The following is an 18200-nucleotide window of genomic DNA, read 5'->3' as shown; positions in this document are numbered from 1 at the left end:
TTTAGCACTAGCCTGACAACTTCGGGAGAGTTTGGTTTGTTGTTTTTTTTTCTAGTATGGAATCCTATGTAATGTGCATAATTAGATGAAATAAATTTGTAGAGTTTTATTGGTTAGCCACTTTATTTTTTTATTTAATTTTTTATTAAGCTTGCAAATGCAACCAACAACTTTCATTCATCGAATAAGCTTGGACATTGTTATGAAAGAGTGGACAAACCATATAATAAAATGTGTTTTTTATAATGAAATTTGAAAAACACACACAAAAAAAAGAAAACATTAGCAGACTTGTGGCCTCGCCCTCATGGTTGAAAAACATGATGACTTTGTGAATCGAAAGTTTCCTTAAATGGACACATCACTAGTTCGCACTCAACAACACAAACAGCATCATTTATCCCTTATCAACTTCATTCTACCAGACAATATGGAAACACAAGCTCAGCAAATTAAAAGATAAAAAAGATGAGATTTTGAAAGCCTTGCCATCTTTAATAAATTTAAAAGAAAATGAAGAGACCTTGAATGCAAATGTCGGACACCATATTAATTGTCCCTCTTTTCTCAAATACATCAACAACATTAACCTTATCTTATCACCAGCAAACTATTATTTTTTGAATAATATATCACAACATGTATAAACAACTTTTTCAATAGATAACATTCACATTTTCTTTTAACGCAGATCTAATTTGTTTATTTAAATAATGTCATACTCCAGTTATTTGTTTTCTGTTAGGATAGTAGGAACATAAATAATGTGATTGCTTTCTAATAAAGAATAAATGATGACTTGATACACTCCAATCCCTTATACACTCCAACATAAAAAAAAAATGATGACTTAATAATTTAGTTAGTTTTGATCAGCTTTATAATTTATAATAAATTATAAATAAACATTTTCATACAAATATTAATTAAGGGATATCTTACCTTAGTATCCATGACAAAAAATATTTAGATACTACTTTTACAAATAATATCAATTCAAATATACTATTTTAATTTAGGTGCCTTTAATTTTCACGTTAAAAGTGATTTGCTTCATCTTTACTGAGGCACTCTAATCTTATTTAGCGTGAGAAATAATGCTAACAATCAAGGTTTTAAAAACAAACGTGGTCGCGTAAAGATTTTCGCGGTTTTTGTCGATATAGTTCGTCTCAACAATAATTGCAATCGTCAATTAACCTCAATTTATTCTTTAATATAAAAACGGTGAATAACGATATCGGTATAAACATCTAGCGATGCCCTTTTGGTTTTGTTCTTACATACGTTTTTTTTAAAATTTTGCTAACACTAATTTTCACGTACGATAATAATTAAGATGGTTAAAGATGCGATAACGGAAAGAATGGAGAGAATTGCTTTTATTCAATATACAAGTCAAGACAATGCCATGCTTGCACTAGACAACTCATGGATCAAAAGGTTGATATTTTTACTTATCAACTTTGATAACTGAATGGCTATCTTAATAATATTTTTACTATTTATTGTCTACAATCACAACAAATTTTCGTTGAAGTCCCACCCCACATTTTTAGTACTTCCTATTCCTAACATTCCCATGTATCTTGCATATAAAAGGCCATATCACTACCCTACTTATTGCCAAAATTTCCTATGATATTTTAAACAAAAGTGGCCCTATTCTTTTCAACAAAAGATGGATTTCAATACAAAGTTAGGATGGGTCTGAGAATTGTATGCACTACAATTCTAAATGGTTTTTTAAATAATTAAAGTGTCAAGGGTAGGGTTCGAACCCAGGACCCTACACTCAACACAAAACACACGCCTTCACCAATTGGACCAGCTGCATTCCTTACAACTTAATGGTTGTTTTCAAAATAAAATTATATAATCATGAAAAAATGGAGAGAGGGAAAGTTAGAGAGAGTGAGCAACGAAGGTTAATCTAACAGTAAGCAATCATCATGGTGTTCAACGGAAACCAACGGGAAGGAGGATGGGAAACTGTCCAGAGGAGAGGGAGAAGAGAAGCAAACAGAGACAAATGGGATATCATGAAGAACTCAAACTCAGGAGAAGGAGGAGAAATAACCTCTTTTTTCTTTACTGATTTTGGCAGCAGATGGAGAGCCAAAGATCTGTTCTATGAGTTCAAGGATTTGGGGATGGTTGACGAGATCGTGATTCCACCTAAAAAGGACTGGAGAGGTGAAAGATATGGCTTCGTGAGATTCTATAACGTGGAGGATGTCAGGATTTTGGAGGTCAAGCTAGATAATCTCTGGTTAGAGGGGAGGAAACTGAAGGCGAATGTCTCAAAAATCAAAAGGAAGGTGAAGCCGGGGTCTTTTCAAGCGGTGGATAGAACCAAGAGAGGAGGCTTGCTGAAGGGAGAGGCGTGTAAACTAACAGATACAGGAGGAACAAGGGTTAGAGGAGATGGGACTTTCAAAACATCGTTTGCTAACATCCTGAAGAAGGGTAAAGGGGAGGAGCTTAGTGGTGACAATAGCAACAAAGAGGTTTTCAATAAAACCTTTTACTTTAAATCAGATGCAGAGGAGATTAAAAGGTTTAGTTCAGCATGGGTGGGTATATCTAAGGAACCTGGAACTGCTTATGGTGTGAGCCAAAGTCTGCTGGAGGAAGGCATTTTCACGGTTGTTGCTTCACCTCTCGGCCCAAATCTGTGTCTGTTGGAGGAAACGAAAGAAGGAGATCTGGAACTGTTACTCAAAGATGCAGGGGACTGGAAAAGCAAATGGTTTAAAGAGGTTAGGAAGTGGAGAAAGACGGATGTGGAATGTTACAGAGCCGTCTGGATCTCTATCTACGGGATTCCTTGTTTCGTGAGGAATACTAGATTTTGTGAGGCTTTGCTTTCGGACATAGGTATTGTCGCCAATCAGAGGGCATTAGAGGGAAGACAACTGAGATTAGATGTCCTGAAGATCATGATTTTCACAGATAAGTTGGGACCTATCAACAGGAAGATTTCGGTGGCGGTGGATGGAGAGTGGTACACGATTCTGGTGAAGGAAGATCCGCCGGTGACGGCAGAAGAGGACGGCGAGACTACCAACGATTCTGTGTTCTCGTCGGAAGAGGGGGATGATGATGTAGACATGGAGGAGTTGATCAGAGCAGGGGAGATGGAGGAGAATAGGGATGTTTGTCAGAAAGGTGGCGTGAATAGAGAGGTGGAGGAAGGGTTTTCAGCTAGATGTGTCAGAACAGCAGGAGTAGAAGATATTGATTCATTAGGTAAAGGACAAGACCTAGGTTGCAAAAGGTGTTATTTTACCCAGGAGAAGAAAGCGCAGAGCTGTACAGATAGCATTTCTAGTGACTTTTCATCTAAGGTGGCTTGTTCTTTAGCAGCGGTCAAGACGGTAGGGTTAAAGGTTGACGGCGAAAAGGGTGTGGGGCAGAGAGAAGAAGATACTGAGGTTAATTCTTTTTTATTACATGTGAATCAAAAAGGTGGGGCCGAAGAAGGGGATTTGGGTGTTGGGCCTCATGAGTTTTCCTTTATGGGCCCATTAGAGAATAAAAGAAAAGTAGATCAGCCCATCACACGTGGTTCGCTCGCGGCAGCTTCAGCATGGGAGAATAAGACAAAAACTAAACTTAAGAAGGGGGGACCCAGTGGGGAGATATTCACTAATACTTCTGTTTCCAATAATATTTACAATCACGTGGAGGATAGCTGCATGGATGACGATAGTTTTGATGCCCAGTGTTATAAGGTGAAAAACTCCAAAAAGGTGAGAAAAAAGATGAGGGATATTATGAATTTAGGAGGAAAGGTGGAAAACTATGTCTATCCAAATGAGGTGTTCTTCCCGACAAATCCACACTTGCTGAAGCGCCAGTCTGAGTTGGTTCTAGGTACATCTAATTTTCACCCTGTTCTGGAAGATATTCAATTATCTAGCGAATCTTTAACACATTCAGATGTGAGGAACTGCAACTTTAGATTGGGTAAAGGAGCTATAGGGATGGCATCTGAAGGTTTGTGGAAGTCTATGAACAAATTAGGAATTACTATAAAACCAAACTCTTTTGATCCTATTTCGAAATTGGATGAGATGGAGAGGAGAGACTTAAAAGAGGATAAGGAGTCAAAGGGGAACAAAATTCAAATTAAATGATCGTTTTTTCTTTGAATATAAGAGGAGGTGGTAAGTTAGTAAAGAGGAAGAGAGTGGGTTTTAACATTCAAAGAGGAGGGGTGGATGTAGCTTTTATCCAAGAAACAAAACTCAGGGGGGTGCAGTTTCAGACTGTTAAAGAGCTTTGGGGAGAGGCTTCGGTGGAGTGGTCTCATTTGGATGCGGAAGGAGCTTCAGGAGGAATTTTAATCATGTGGAGGAAGGACTTCTTTAAGGTTATCTATAGCTTTAGAGGAGAAGGTTTTATAGGTGTGTGTGTGGAGAAGGAGAATAAAAGGCTATACTTTGTAAATATTTATGCTTCTTGTGATCACAAAGCTAGATTGAGATCTTGGAAGAGGTTATTGGATATTAAGAGGAATAGCAGTAACGGTTCTTGGTGTGTTGGAGGTGATTTTAATATGGTTACTTCCATGGACGAAAGGGTTGGAATTTCGAAGAAGAATTATAGGAAGGAGATAGAAGACTTTAAGGAGTTCATAGAAGATATGGATTTGGTGGATCCACCTACGATAGGAGGAAAGTTCACATGGAGCAATAGTGGTGGTAGTGCTATGAGTAGATTGGATAGATTCCTTCTATCGGAGGAATTTATTGAGGATTGGAAAGTAGAAGGTCAAACTATCGGTGAAAGGGATGTGTCGGATCATGCACCTATTTGGATCAAGGATAATAAGAGAAATTGGGGACCTAAACCTTTTAGGTTCAACAATTTATGGTTCGACAATGAGAAGTTTTCTATGTTTGTGGAAGGGGAATGGAAGAAGTTGAAGGTGAAAGGAAGAGGAGATTTTTGTTTGGTTGAAAAATTGAAAATCCTTAAAAGTCACCTTATCAAATGGAATAAGGAGGTTTTTGGTTGGATAGATCTCAACATAGAGGAGGCGGGAAAGGAGATGCATTTTTTAGATAACAAGTTTGCTCATTTTGCAGGTAATGTTCCAGAAGATGTGGTGGTTGATAGAGCTAGAGCGGCGATTGATTTTTGGGAAAATCTTTACAAAAAAGAAGGTTACCTCCGTCAAAAATCAAGGCAACTTTGGTTAACCGAAGGAGATTGTAATTCCCGCTTTTTTCATAATTCTCTCAAAGAAAGAAGAAGGAGAAATTCTTTATGTGCGCTTGAATCTAGAGGAGGGAGATTGGAAGATGTTTCCGTTATCAAAGATTTCATTTTTAATCATTTCAATTCGTTTTTCGAAGACAAAGTGAAGGAGAGACCGGCGATTGATGGTGTTCCCTTGAAGTCGCTTAGTTCTTTGGAGAGTGTAGCTCTTGAAAGACCGTTCACGGAGAAGGAAGTTAAGGAAGCCATTTGGTCGTGTGATGGGAACAAAAGTGTGGGGCCGGATGGTTATTCTTTAGAATTCTTTAAAAGGTTTTGGATGCTCATTCGGATGGATGTGATTCGGCTTTGCAACGATTTTCATGGTAAAGGTACACTTGTGAAATCAATTACTTCCTCTTTTTTAGCTTTGATCCCAAAAAACAACAACCCGCAACATTTAGGTGAATATCGACCCATTTGCTTGGTGGGTAGTATATACAAAATCATTGCTAAAATTTTGGCGGCTAGATTGAAAGAAGTGATTGGCTCTTTGGTATCCAATAATCAAATCGCCTTTGTCCCGGGAAGAAACATGATGGATGGTGTTTTATTGGTGAATGAGTTATTAGATTGGATGAAGAAAAAGAAGAGAAGTAGCATTTTACTCAAGGTGGATTTTGAGAAGGCTTACGACTACGTTTCTTGGAATTACCTCAAAGAGACAATGGTGAGAATGGGGTTTGGAGAGAGGTGGATGAGATGGATGGATGCTTGCATTTTCACGAGTCATATGTCCGTTTTGGTTAACGGGAGTGCAACGAAAGAATTCAAGGTGTCTAAAGGCTTGAGACAAGGAGATCCTCTATCTCCTTTTCTTTTTGTTCTTGCTATGGAAGGATTAACCGCGCTTGTGGGTAAATCTATTGAGGTGGGGGATTTCAAACCTTTTAAGTATGGGGAAGAGGATTTTGTGGATATTTTGCAATTTGCGGATGATACTATAATTCTTGGAGAACCGACCCGTGACAATCTTTGGAGCTTGAAAGTATTGTTGAGAGGTTTTGAGATGGTTTCCGGTTTGAAAATAAATTTTGCAAAAAGTAATATCATTGGTGTTAATGTTGGTGAGTGGTTCTTAAATGCGGCAACGGCGTTTCTTTCTTGTAAAAAAGGCGAATCTCCTTTTAAGTTTTTAGGAATTATGGTGGGGGAGAATCAAAGGAAAAAAAAGGTGTGGGTGGAGGTGATCAAAAAAATAAAGGGGAGGCTTTCCTCTTGGAAAGGAAGGAACATTTCTTTGGGAGGAAGAGTTACTCTTGTAAATGCGGTTTTAAATGCTATACCAACCTTCACGTTATCGTTCTTTAAAGCTCCGGGTAAGGTGATTCAAGAGATAAGAAGGCTTCAAAGTGATTTTTTATGGGGAGGGAGGGAGGATAAAAAGTGTATTCATTGGGTGAAGTGGAAGTATGTGTGTAGTCCGAAGGAGAAGGGCGGGCTTGGTGTGAGAGATGTGGCGGAAGTTAACAAAGCTCTTCTTTTGAAATGGAAGTGGAGAATTTTGAGAGAGGATAATGCTATATGGAGTAGATTCATTTCATTGAGATGTCATTGTCATAAACTCAAGATGCAAGTTCCTAATGGAGACATGAGTAGAAATGACGAGTCAATGTGGTGGAGAGACATTTCTAACAATAACTTGTTAGATGAATTTGTTGATAGCGGTTTTACCGGTTGTCTTTCGTCTTGTTGTAAAAATGGTAAAAATACTCTTTTTTGGCATAGTTTGTGGTTGGGAGATCAATCTCTTCGCGAGCGTTATCCGGATGTGTTTGATTTATCAACCATTAAAAATTGTGCGGTGGCGGATGTGTTGGTTTGGAACAACGGAAAGCATCATTGGGAGTTGGAAGCTTTATTCAATGGTGGGGCTGCCACTGTTTTTTCGCATGGGACAGCAGCTGTTCTGCCGACCGGGGCAGCCATGGTCTTAGCAAATGGGGCTGCCACTTCTACAGTGCTTGCGGCAGCTCGGGGGCTGTCCTCTTGGGCCCGCTTTTGCGACGATTTATACGCATATACACCGGTAGAATTGGAGGAGGATAGCTTCTTGTGGCGTATCAATTCGGATAAGGAGTTTTCGGTAAGAAGTGTTTCTAATATTATTAATGACTCCAAATCTTTTGTGTGGCCCAACCACTTAATCAATTTGTTGAAAGTGATGTGGGAGTTAAAAATTCCTCCTAAAATCAAAGTCTTTACATGGAGATTCTTCATTGGAAAACTTCCTTCCATAGATGAGTTATTGAAAAGAGGAATTTCTAGCATCATTAACAAAGATTGTGCGTTTTGTGGCAACCATCCGGAAGTGATTTTTCATCTCTTTTTTAATTGTCATGTGGTGAAGGAAATTTGGAACCAAATGTATGGTTGGGTGGGTATAAAGGAGGTGGTGAATGGAGGGGAATTTTTGGATTATGGAGTCATACAAGATAAGGTGAAAAATGTTAATCATAGGGTGAAGATAAACATAATATGGATTGCTATCATTTGGTGCATTTGGATTATGCGAAATTCCATTATCTTCAAGGGGGAAGTTTTTTGCTATGATGTGGTGTGTTCCAATATCATCTTCCTTTCATGGAGATGGTTGTCTTTTGGTTATCCTAAGTTTAAAGCCACTTATTATGAATGGTTTAAACTTCCTTTATCTTGTTCAAACGCTATTTAGCGTCTCTTTGTAAGGGTTGCACCCCTAGTGCGAGCTTTATATTGAATTGCTTATTAAAAAAAAAAAACAATTCTAAATGGTTCTAGTGTGAAGAGACTTTACACTTTTAAAAAATTTGGTTCTTCACCTAAGCTAAACCAATCTTACCCAAAAATTGTGGCAACAAAATAATTTTAAGGAAGACATAGTTTGCATGAATAATGGAAGCGTGAAATTGAAAACTTAGGAATGAGATGAACGTGGAAGAAGAAAGAGAGAGAAACACCTTTAATTATATGCTTATGTGTTAAAAGAATTAATTCCAAAATTCTTCCCACCAAATTTTCCGCCAAAATCTTTAATAAATTAATTAACTAAAAATATTAAATTAATAAAAAAAAACTATTCATTTACTCATACTAATTTAAAATCCTAAAAGTTTATTCCACCGAATTTTCCGCCAAAATGTATAATAAATTAATTAACTAGAAATATTAAATTATTAAAAAAACTATTCATTTACTCCCTTCTATTTACCCCATTCACCAATATTTCTATTAATTATTAAATTAATTATTAGTATTTTAAAAAATTAACTTTCACTTGCCAACTAACCATCACTTTACCTTTACAAAAATGGGGGTTAGGGGTCAAAAACTTGTATTTATTTAATTTAGCTCTTCTTACCAAGTGGAGATGGCGGATTATTCAAGGGCACGATTCTTTGTCATTTAAAGTCTTGAATACACGGTATGGAGATGTAGCATCCAAAATGTTCGGGGAGGAGGAGCTTTTAAAGTGACTTTTAAATATTGTTGATCATTATAAGGAGTGAAGCACTACTTCTTAATGCGTTCATATTAATGTTGACTGTCAATTTGAAGGGTTGGGTATATTCTTTGAGCATACCAAGTAAACTTGTTTTATATTTTTTTAGTTTATGCAGTATTATAAGTTATTGACTATGTTGGTGACCATCCACACAAAACTAACTATCCTATTGAGTATAGAACTTAATAGTCAAGAATTGAATAGTCAATGTAATAATATAGGTTAGATAATCATATAGTGCAATATTAAAGAGTAATAACATATTTGTAATGAGTTATATTTTATGGGGATCTCAATATGGAGTCAGTTCATGGGTAGTAAATGTATTTTGACGAGGAATATAAATAAAATGAAAAAATGTTTTAATTGATGTAAATGAACAGAAGACTAAGTGAATAATTCCATTGATAAGTAGTGGTCGGTGGAATAGCAACAAGTATGGGAAGAGTCCATTTAGAGTGTTATATAAGTTATGTGGAGGAAGGTTGAAAGCACTATTTTAAGTACTCATCACTTCTTAGAAGGTCATACAACAGTAGTTAACGTGCGTATCTGTAACAAAATGGAAGGAGAACTTGCTGAACCAATGCAAGAAAAAGGTAAAGATATGATTTGAGTGGTTGTTTTGTTTTACTGTGGAACTGCAACCCTGAATATATCTTTACATGCAGGTGAAGAAAGTCTATTGAAGAAAATGAATGATGGAAAATCGGTGTCATTTGATAATTCAGTGTATGTTTAATATTGGATAATATTGTGTAGATGTTTATATGTTTTGATTTAGAAGGTTTCATTACACATTTGTTAATTATTCATTTTGTGATTTTATATTTTGTTTCAGATGTCATGATATTGATGGTGATAACTCTTATGCAGAGCAGCCAGTGGAGTTCAAATATTGTATCTGGAAGAAAGATGTGATTAATGGAATGAGGGCTCAGTCATGTCTTCTTGTAAGTTAGTTTTGAATTTAGACATATTCTGTTAGGACTCAAAACGCATATAATTAATGTTGTTTTATATTAACATTGCAGGAAATTCATGAGCATGTTGTGAAAACTGGTTGTCTAAATGGTTCAAGGTTTGTAGATTTGGTGGACTAGGAAAGAGAAGTTAGGTATGAGTGTGAAGTGCATCGGGCTGAAAAGGGTAATTCAGTTGAGATGTTTTTAGGGCGTGGTTGGTACAAATTTGCTAAGGACCGATGTCTATCTGATGGAGACTCTCTAGGGTTTAGCATTAAGGATCGTGTTAGCAAAGAAATACTTGTGAAATTTTGGTCTAAGTTTTTTTGTATCCGTTTTTTCTTTTATCTATGTAATATGACTAATTAATATATAATGGTTATTTTAATTTAAATGATTTGGCATAGATACATTGAGCACAGATGATTTCATGACAAAAGGATCATAAGATAATAGTTTAACATGAAGTTAATGTAGTATAAGGTAAAATGTTGGTAGTAATAGGTATATTACCGAGTTTACAGAATTATTGACTTAAATTTGTGAAAATCAAACATTGTTAAAAACCTCTTTGTACACAACGTTTGTAGTTTTCCCCTTGAACTTTCGTTGTTCATCATGTATCAATATTTTGATTCTCTTTTTTATTGTTACTCTTGACAATGCAACATAAATTTGCCCGTGAGGAAATACATCTCTTGGTAAGTATAGACCGACGTTATCCAATGGCAGTCCTTGGGATTTGTTAATCGTCATAGAATAGGAAACCATAATTGGGAATTGACTTCTATTTAGTTTTAATGGCCATGGTGACTATGATGGTGACATGTCCATTTGAGGTATGTAAACTAAATTTCCCAAACCTTAACCTCTAATTATTGAAGCCTCGATTACATGGGTCGTCAGCTTTGTTATGCATAGCCTTGTGTCGTTACACAACCCTTCAGATTGACCTATGTTCCTCATGAGCATTACAGGTGTTCCGACCTTTAGTCTTAAGTGATGGTTAGACAAACCTGATGTACGGAGGGAACTTAAAAATTCTAGTGTGAGGATATCAACTACTGTGGGGTCATGAATTTTAGACTTAAAAATATTTAGCAGTCTTGAATATCTCCTGTATTGTTGATTGAACACAATTAGTAAAAGCATGACATGTATATATATATATATATATATATATATATATATATATATATATATGTTTATGTATATATATATATGTTTATGTATATATATATATATATATATATATATATATATATATATATATATATATATGTTTATGCATGTATGTATATAGATAAGTATATAACGTGTTAGATTATATATTTTCTTAGGATAACCTGACATTAAGTTAAGTATATAGTTGTTGAGCAGATCAACAATTTCCAGTGTAGAAGCCAGAATTGCACAAATTTTAAGGTAATCATTGGATTCAAAATTCTAGATGAAATCAGGGTAGGTGTTATTCATAATAGCCACAATAGGATCATTGAATTCTGTTATCAAAATATCAGGAGGTATGTCTATTTTGGCGATGCCGTCATTAGACATGTGTTCTCATAGAGAAACAAATTACTATAATCTTAAATTTAAAAGTCTAACAAACTACTCCTCGTCAAAAACATAAAAGTGTAACAAACTACTACTATTCTTTCTAATTTAAACTAGTGGGATGCCCATGCGTTCGCACGGGTATTGGCGTGGTACATACACTTTTGTTTTCAAAATGTAATAAAAATATAAATAAGAAAAACAAAATTAATTTATCAAAGTAGTTTAAGTTTTAAAAAAAAAAAAAAAATTATAATAAGAATGAATAAACACATTGACAAAATTACTTAACCAATCAAGAAAGTTTATTATTTAAATAAGTATTTATATTTGGAGCATAAATATAGTTTTTCATTTATATAAATATTTGGATCAACCATATTTTCCCATTTGTAAATATTAAACTTATTCTGACATTATTTGTAAAAATACTCATGCAATCATATAGTTTTATAAATATCAACTAATAACATAGTAATTGAAAATATTATTTTAATTGTATACATAAATATTAGTGTCATATTTGGATCAAAAGACAATTTGTTCTCATTTACAAAAAAAATTAAAATTCACTGATTAATTTAAAAACAAATGTTGTCATTAATAAGATTAAAAATAAAAATAAAATCCGTCATTAATTTAAAAATAAAATTTTTCATTAAAAATAAATTAAGATCAAAATATACTGATGTTATGCGCATTTATTTCTAAAATATATTAAGAATTTTATAACTATAAAATAACTCGTGGAATTGCACGAATTCTGGTCATATAAATATTACTAGTCGTCTACCCGTGCGATACACGGATAAATTATATTGATTTACTATATATAAATAAATATTATAATTTAAATTAAATATTTAAAATATTAAATTTATATAATTTTCTATATTTAATATTTTTGATAATAAAAAATTAGTAACAACTTAATACTTGAAATTTTAATAAAACAACAATGTATAATTTTAACTTAATTAAAAAAATTGAGCAAAAAGTAAAAGAATAAAAATTAATATAATTTACAAAGAGTGTAAAAAATAGCAAAAACATTTTACAAATCATTAAATATTAAAAATTAAGACATATTCAACTTAATATAAAAATAAAATAAATATGGATCCAAATAATGTACAATGTTACATAAAACAGTTATTTTCTTCATATATTGCCTATAATGGTAATTTGAAAATTTCTTTGAAGTACAATGACAAATGAGGTAATAGCTTTATTTGAGGTTTGCTAATAATAATATGCATTTTACATTCTAATTTCTAGAACAATAAAAATTAAAAAATAGTGTCCTACTTAATAACAATTTTTTAGTAGTGGAAGATGGTTTTTAATATGTGTCCTAAAAATCGTTTTTGAATTAGTAGTGGAAATTAATAATTGAGAAATAAATTTTTATTAATAAACAACACATTAGAATACATATATGAAACAAATTAAAATAAAATTGTATACAAAAGAGTAAAAGAAATAAATCACAGAAGATTTATTTTTAGAAAGCAGTAACAACAAAGTCATATTTCATTTTGCAGGTGTGAAATTAGAAACTTACCAATTAATTTCCAACAAATATGAATGTTTGAAAAACTTTCAAATTCAAAGATGTAAGTTCCATGAAACATCACACTAACTCAAAATGTGCAAATAAAATAAATATATTCATATATAAATAGAGAGTGGTGAGTAGTTTAGAGAGAATGGAGAGGTTGTTGGAAGATAAACGTACTACTTAAATTAGAGTTGTGAAGAGCCAATTTCATTTTATTTAGTGAGGGTTTTGTTTTAATTTAATTTAAGTAAAATTGATTTAATGGGGTTGTGAAGACCCACGTTTTTTTTATTTAATGGAGGTTTGTAAAGACCACGTTTTGTTTTGTTTTAATTAGTTATTTAAATTTAATTAACTACTTAAATTAACTTAGTGGGGTGTGGGGAGTTATGCTTTGTTTTATTTTATTTTAACGAAATTGGATTTTAATATCTCAAAATCAAACAAAAGTACAATATAAATATTATAAATATAACTATATCGGTAAAAAAGATTAAAAAAATAAAAATTCTACACCTGACAATATATACTTCAATTCATCTTCTAACATTTCATCTTTTAACATTCATATATCATAAATCAACTTCTTCAATATTATATTTATTTAAAAATATATATTGTGATGTATCAAAGTTTGTACCTACAAAAAACACACAATTAATAATTAAAAAACATTAATACAATTAAGAGTAAAGATAAATACAAAAAAAAAAGAAATACCCAAGACAATTATTTATTTCAATTAATCTTCTAACATTTCTCTTTTAACAAATAGAAATCTAAATTATCTTTCAAATGTTGTAGCTATAAAAAAAAAATGAACCACATCAATACAATAAAAAGAAAGTATTTATATAGCGAAAATGAACATGAAAAGTGACAAACAAATTGAAAAAATAGAAGTATTTATAATTATAGAAGAGGGTTTTGTGAGTTAATGGGTTAGTGCGAATATCAGAAAGGATGATTTCAATTAGTGGGTTTAATTATTTTAATTTTAATTTAATAAAAATGCATTAAATAGTCTCCTATTTAATAGCAATTTAATAGTGGAAGGTGGTTTTCAATACGTGTTCTATACATAAATTGGAGTGGGTTAATACTACTTTACCCCCTGCCATATAAGCGAGATTCGCTTTACCCCCCTCTTAAAAAAAAACTTATTGGACAAACCTTGTAACATAAAGATTCCATTAATATTGACCCTGATCAGTTTTTTTTGGCCAAGATTCTTAGAATCTTGCCTACGTGGCATTTTTGGTAGTGCTGACTGTACAACACATAAGCAATGTGGCACAGTCAGCACTGCCACGTGGAATTTATTTTTTTATTTTTTGAATTTTTTTTTCAAATTAATATATTTTTTTTTAAAAAATTAATTTGTTTTTTTTAAAAAATTAAATTTTTTTTTTAAAAAAAAAATTAATATATATTTTTTAAATTTAATATTTTTTTACGTTTTTAAAAAATATTTGACAGTACCTGCGGATTTACGTACGGATTTAAAATACCTGCGGATTCACCAACGGATTTGACAATTTTTTATAATTCTTTTTCCAATTTTTTATAATTCTTTTTCAATTTTTTTATAATTTATATATAATAAAAACGTAAAAAAAATAATAATTTTTTTTTTAAAAAAAAAATTCAAAAAAATCAACAAAATTAATAAAAAAAATTTAAAAAAATATTAAATTTTTATTAAAAAAAAATTTTCAAAAAAAAAATTAAAAAAAAAAATAAATTCCACGTGGCAGTGCTGACTGTGCCATATAAGCAATGTGTTGTACAGTCGGCACTACCAAAAATGCCACGTAGGCAAGATTCTAAGAATCTTGGCCAAAAAAACTGATCAGGGTCAAATTTGATGGAATCTTTATTTTGCAAGGTTTGTCCATTAAGTTTTTTTTTAGAGGGGGGTAAACCGAATCTCGCTTATATGGCAGGGGGTAAAGTAGTATTAACCCAATTGGAGTTGATAGTCATTATTAATGAATTGAGAAACCGTTTTTTAAACAAATTTTTTATTAATAAAAATTAAAAAATAGTGTCCTACTTAATAACAATTTTTTAGTAGTGGAAGGTGGTGTTTAATATGTGTCATAAAAATTGTTTTTGAATTAGTAGTGGAAATTAATAATTGAGAAATAAATTTTTAATAAATAAGTGAGTTGAGTTTTTTATTAATTTATTATTTATGAATAAGTAATATTTACTTTTTTATTTAATTAATTAATTAATTTAATATTTATTAAAAAATTTGGCGGGAAATTTTGGTGGAAAGAACTTCTAGGATTATAATTTAGTATGATGATTTGTGTTCTGTATTATAATTTATCAAAGTAGTTTATAAGTTTTAAAATAAAAACAAAATTATAATAAGAATGAATAAACACATTGACAAAATTACTTAACCAATCAAGAAAGTTTATTATTTAAAAAAATATTTATATTTGGAGCATAAATATAGTTTTTCATTTATATAAATATTTGGATCAACCATATTTTCCCATTTGTAAATATTAAACTTATTCTGACATTATTTGTAAAAATACTCATGCAATCATATAGTTTTATAAATATCAACTAATAACATAGTAATTGAAAATATTATTTTAATTGTATACATAAATATTAGTGTCATATTTGGATCAAAAGACAAGTTGTTCTCATTTACAAAAAAAAATTAAGATTCACTGATTAATTTAATAACAAATCTTGTCATCAATAAGATTAAAAATAAAAATAAAATCCGTCATTAATTTAAAAATAAATTTTTTCATTAAAAATAAATTAAGATCAAAATATACTGCTGTTATGCGCATTTCTTTCTAAAATATATTAAGAATTTTACAACTATAAAATAACTCGTGGATTTGCATGAATTCTGGTCATATAAATATTATTTGTGTTCTGTCATTATTTTTGTTATTTATAATTAGAAAATAAATAAAAAATAAACCTCTTAATTAAAAATACTAATATTATAAATTTTTGTATAAATAAATTATACAAAAATAAAAAACTATATTTTATATATATATATATATATATATATATATATATATATATATATATATATATATATATATATATATATATATATATATATATATATATATATATATATATATATAGGGATAGGATCAAATGACACCAAGGTGTCAAAGTTCAATTTGACACCAAAATCTCAACCGTTAAAAGAATTGATTAAACGGTGTACTAAATGAAATAAAATAATAATAAAAAAATACATAGCATATTTTTCTCCTAAAAAATAGACTATTTAGTATCACCGTTAGATCAATCCTTTTAACGGTTGAGATTTGGTGTCAAATTAAACTTTGACACCTTGGTGTCATTTGATCCTATCCCATATATATATATATATATATATATATATATATATATATATATATATATATATATATATATATATATATATATATATATATATATAAACTAAATTAATAATTAAATTGACTATTATTTTATAAGTAGTTAAGTTGACTATTTAACATTTTAAATAATCAAGATGATTATTTAATTTGTGTGAAATTATAAATTGATTTATTATTATTGATTTAAGTTTCTTTTAAAAAATAAGACTCATTATAATTAAAAAAAATTCAAGCTAAAAAAGGACAATCACAAGTATTGAGAAAGCTTATGATCGAGTAAGTTGGAACTTCTTGGTTCATGTTATGCAAATAATGGGTTTCGGAAAAAAGTGGATAAAGTGGATGGAGGCTACTATATTTTCTAGTAACATGTTCGTTTTGGTTAATGGTAGCACTACCAACGAATTTAAAGTCGAGAAGGGTCTTCGCCAAGGGGATCCCCTTTCTCCCTTTTTATTCGTTTTGGTGACAGAGGTGTTAACGGCATTAATGAGAAAAGCAATCGCAATAGGAGAATTTCAAGCTTTTAAAATTAATGGGGAAGAGGAAATTAGTATGCTTCAATTTGCGGACGACACAATATTAATAGGAGAGGGTGATTTATCTAATTTGTGGAGCATGAAAGCAATTCTTCGTGGTTTTGAGTTAATGTCGGGGTTGCGGATAAACTTTCGTAAGAGCAAATTGTACGGTATTAATGTGGCTGAGTAGTATCTTGAGGTGGCTTCTACTTTCCTATCTTGTAAGATTGATAAGCTTCGTTTCAATTTTTTTGGGGTGTTGGTTGGTAAGAGTCCGAGGAAGATTTCTATGTGGAGGAATTTAATCTTGATGTTGAGAAAGAGGTTGGCTAAGTGGAAGGGCATTCATTTAAATGTTGCCGGCCGGGTGTGCTTAATTAAATCCGTTTTAAGTTCTATTCCTATTTATACGCTTTCTTTTTACAAGGCACCTTCTTGGGTCCATAAAGAGATTAAGTCTATTCAATGGAACTTTCTTTGGTGCGGTAGTGATCATAAGAAAACTATTAATTGGGTCCGATGGGAAGTTGTGTGCAAATCCCGCGACGAATGAGGATTAGGTGTTAAGAATGTAGAGGTTATGAATTTAGTTTTATTAAGTAAATGGAAATGGAGGATTTTGAAAGAAGAAGAGGTTGTTTGGAGAAGTGTGCTTGAAACAAGATATGGTGATATTAAAAAGAAGGTGTTGATAGGAGATGTTTCGGTGCTTAGTAAAAAAGACTCAATTTGGTGGAGGGATCTTATAATTTCTGACAATTATGAGTTGCTTTTTTATCAAAACTTTTCAGGTGCTCTAATGTGTAATCTTGGAGATGGTAGAGACATACCATTTTGGTATGCTTGCTGGGCGGATCCACAGCCGTTGATGATTCTCTTTCCGGATCTTTTCGCGATAGCAAGAGATGATGCAATTTCTGTGACTGATTCTGGACGGCCAACTGCAACCGGCTGGCAGTGGTGGACGGACTGCTTTCTTTAGCCAACAAACAGCAGCAACGCAATATCCATTTCCTGGCAGCAGCTGGTGGATTTTCTAGATGGTTCGTAACCTGCAGCAAATGTTTCAGATGCTTTCAATTGGAGACCGAATGAGGAGGAAACTTTTACGCTACGATCTTGCTATTCTTGGTTCTTTTAAAAACTGTCTAGCAATGGTATTCAAGATAATATTATCAAAGCTTCTTCATGCATCTGGAATATTTATGCCTCTTTTAAGTTCCTTTTCTTTGGATGGAGGATTATTCACGATAGAATAACAACAAAGGATCATTTGGGCAAGAGGAGTGTTTTAAATTTAAATGATTTAAGATGCGTTTTTTGTTTGACGGAAGACGAAAACTTAAATCATTTATTGGGCAAGTGTCGGGTGCTGAAACGTTTATGGTTAAAGATGTTTGAGTGGATTGGTGTGCTTGGATTTATTACTTTGGAGGAATTCAC

At 31.9% G+C, this 18200-nt stretch overlaps 1 protein-coding gene across 1 annotated transcript; it reads left to right on the top strand.

The window, feature by feature from the left end:
- The first annotated feature begins 16548 nt into the window (after window positions 1-16548).
- On the top strand, window positions 16549-17739 carry LOC131630188 (uncharacterized mitochondrial protein AtMg01250-like). Its single transcript, XM_058900978.1, has 2 exons — window positions 16549-16927; window positions 17549-17739. The coding sequence occupies exons 1-2, from the start codon at window positions 16549-16551 to the stop codon at window positions 17737-17739; spliced, it is 570 nt and encodes a 189-aa protein (XP_058756961.1).
- The last annotated feature ends 461 nt before the right edge of the window (window positions 17740-18200 follow it).

Source organism: Vicia villosa, unplaced genomic scaffold, assembly GCF_029867415.1.
Source record: "Vicia villosa cultivar HV-30 ecotype Madison, WI unplaced genomic scaffold, Vvil1.0 ctg.000655F_1_1, whole genome shotgun sequence".
NCBI classification, from domain to species: domain Eukaryota; kingdom Viridiplantae; phylum Streptophyta; class Magnoliopsida; order Fabales; family Fabaceae; genus Vicia; species Vicia villosa.
This window is presented reverse-complemented; position numbering and strand designations above follow the sequence as displayed.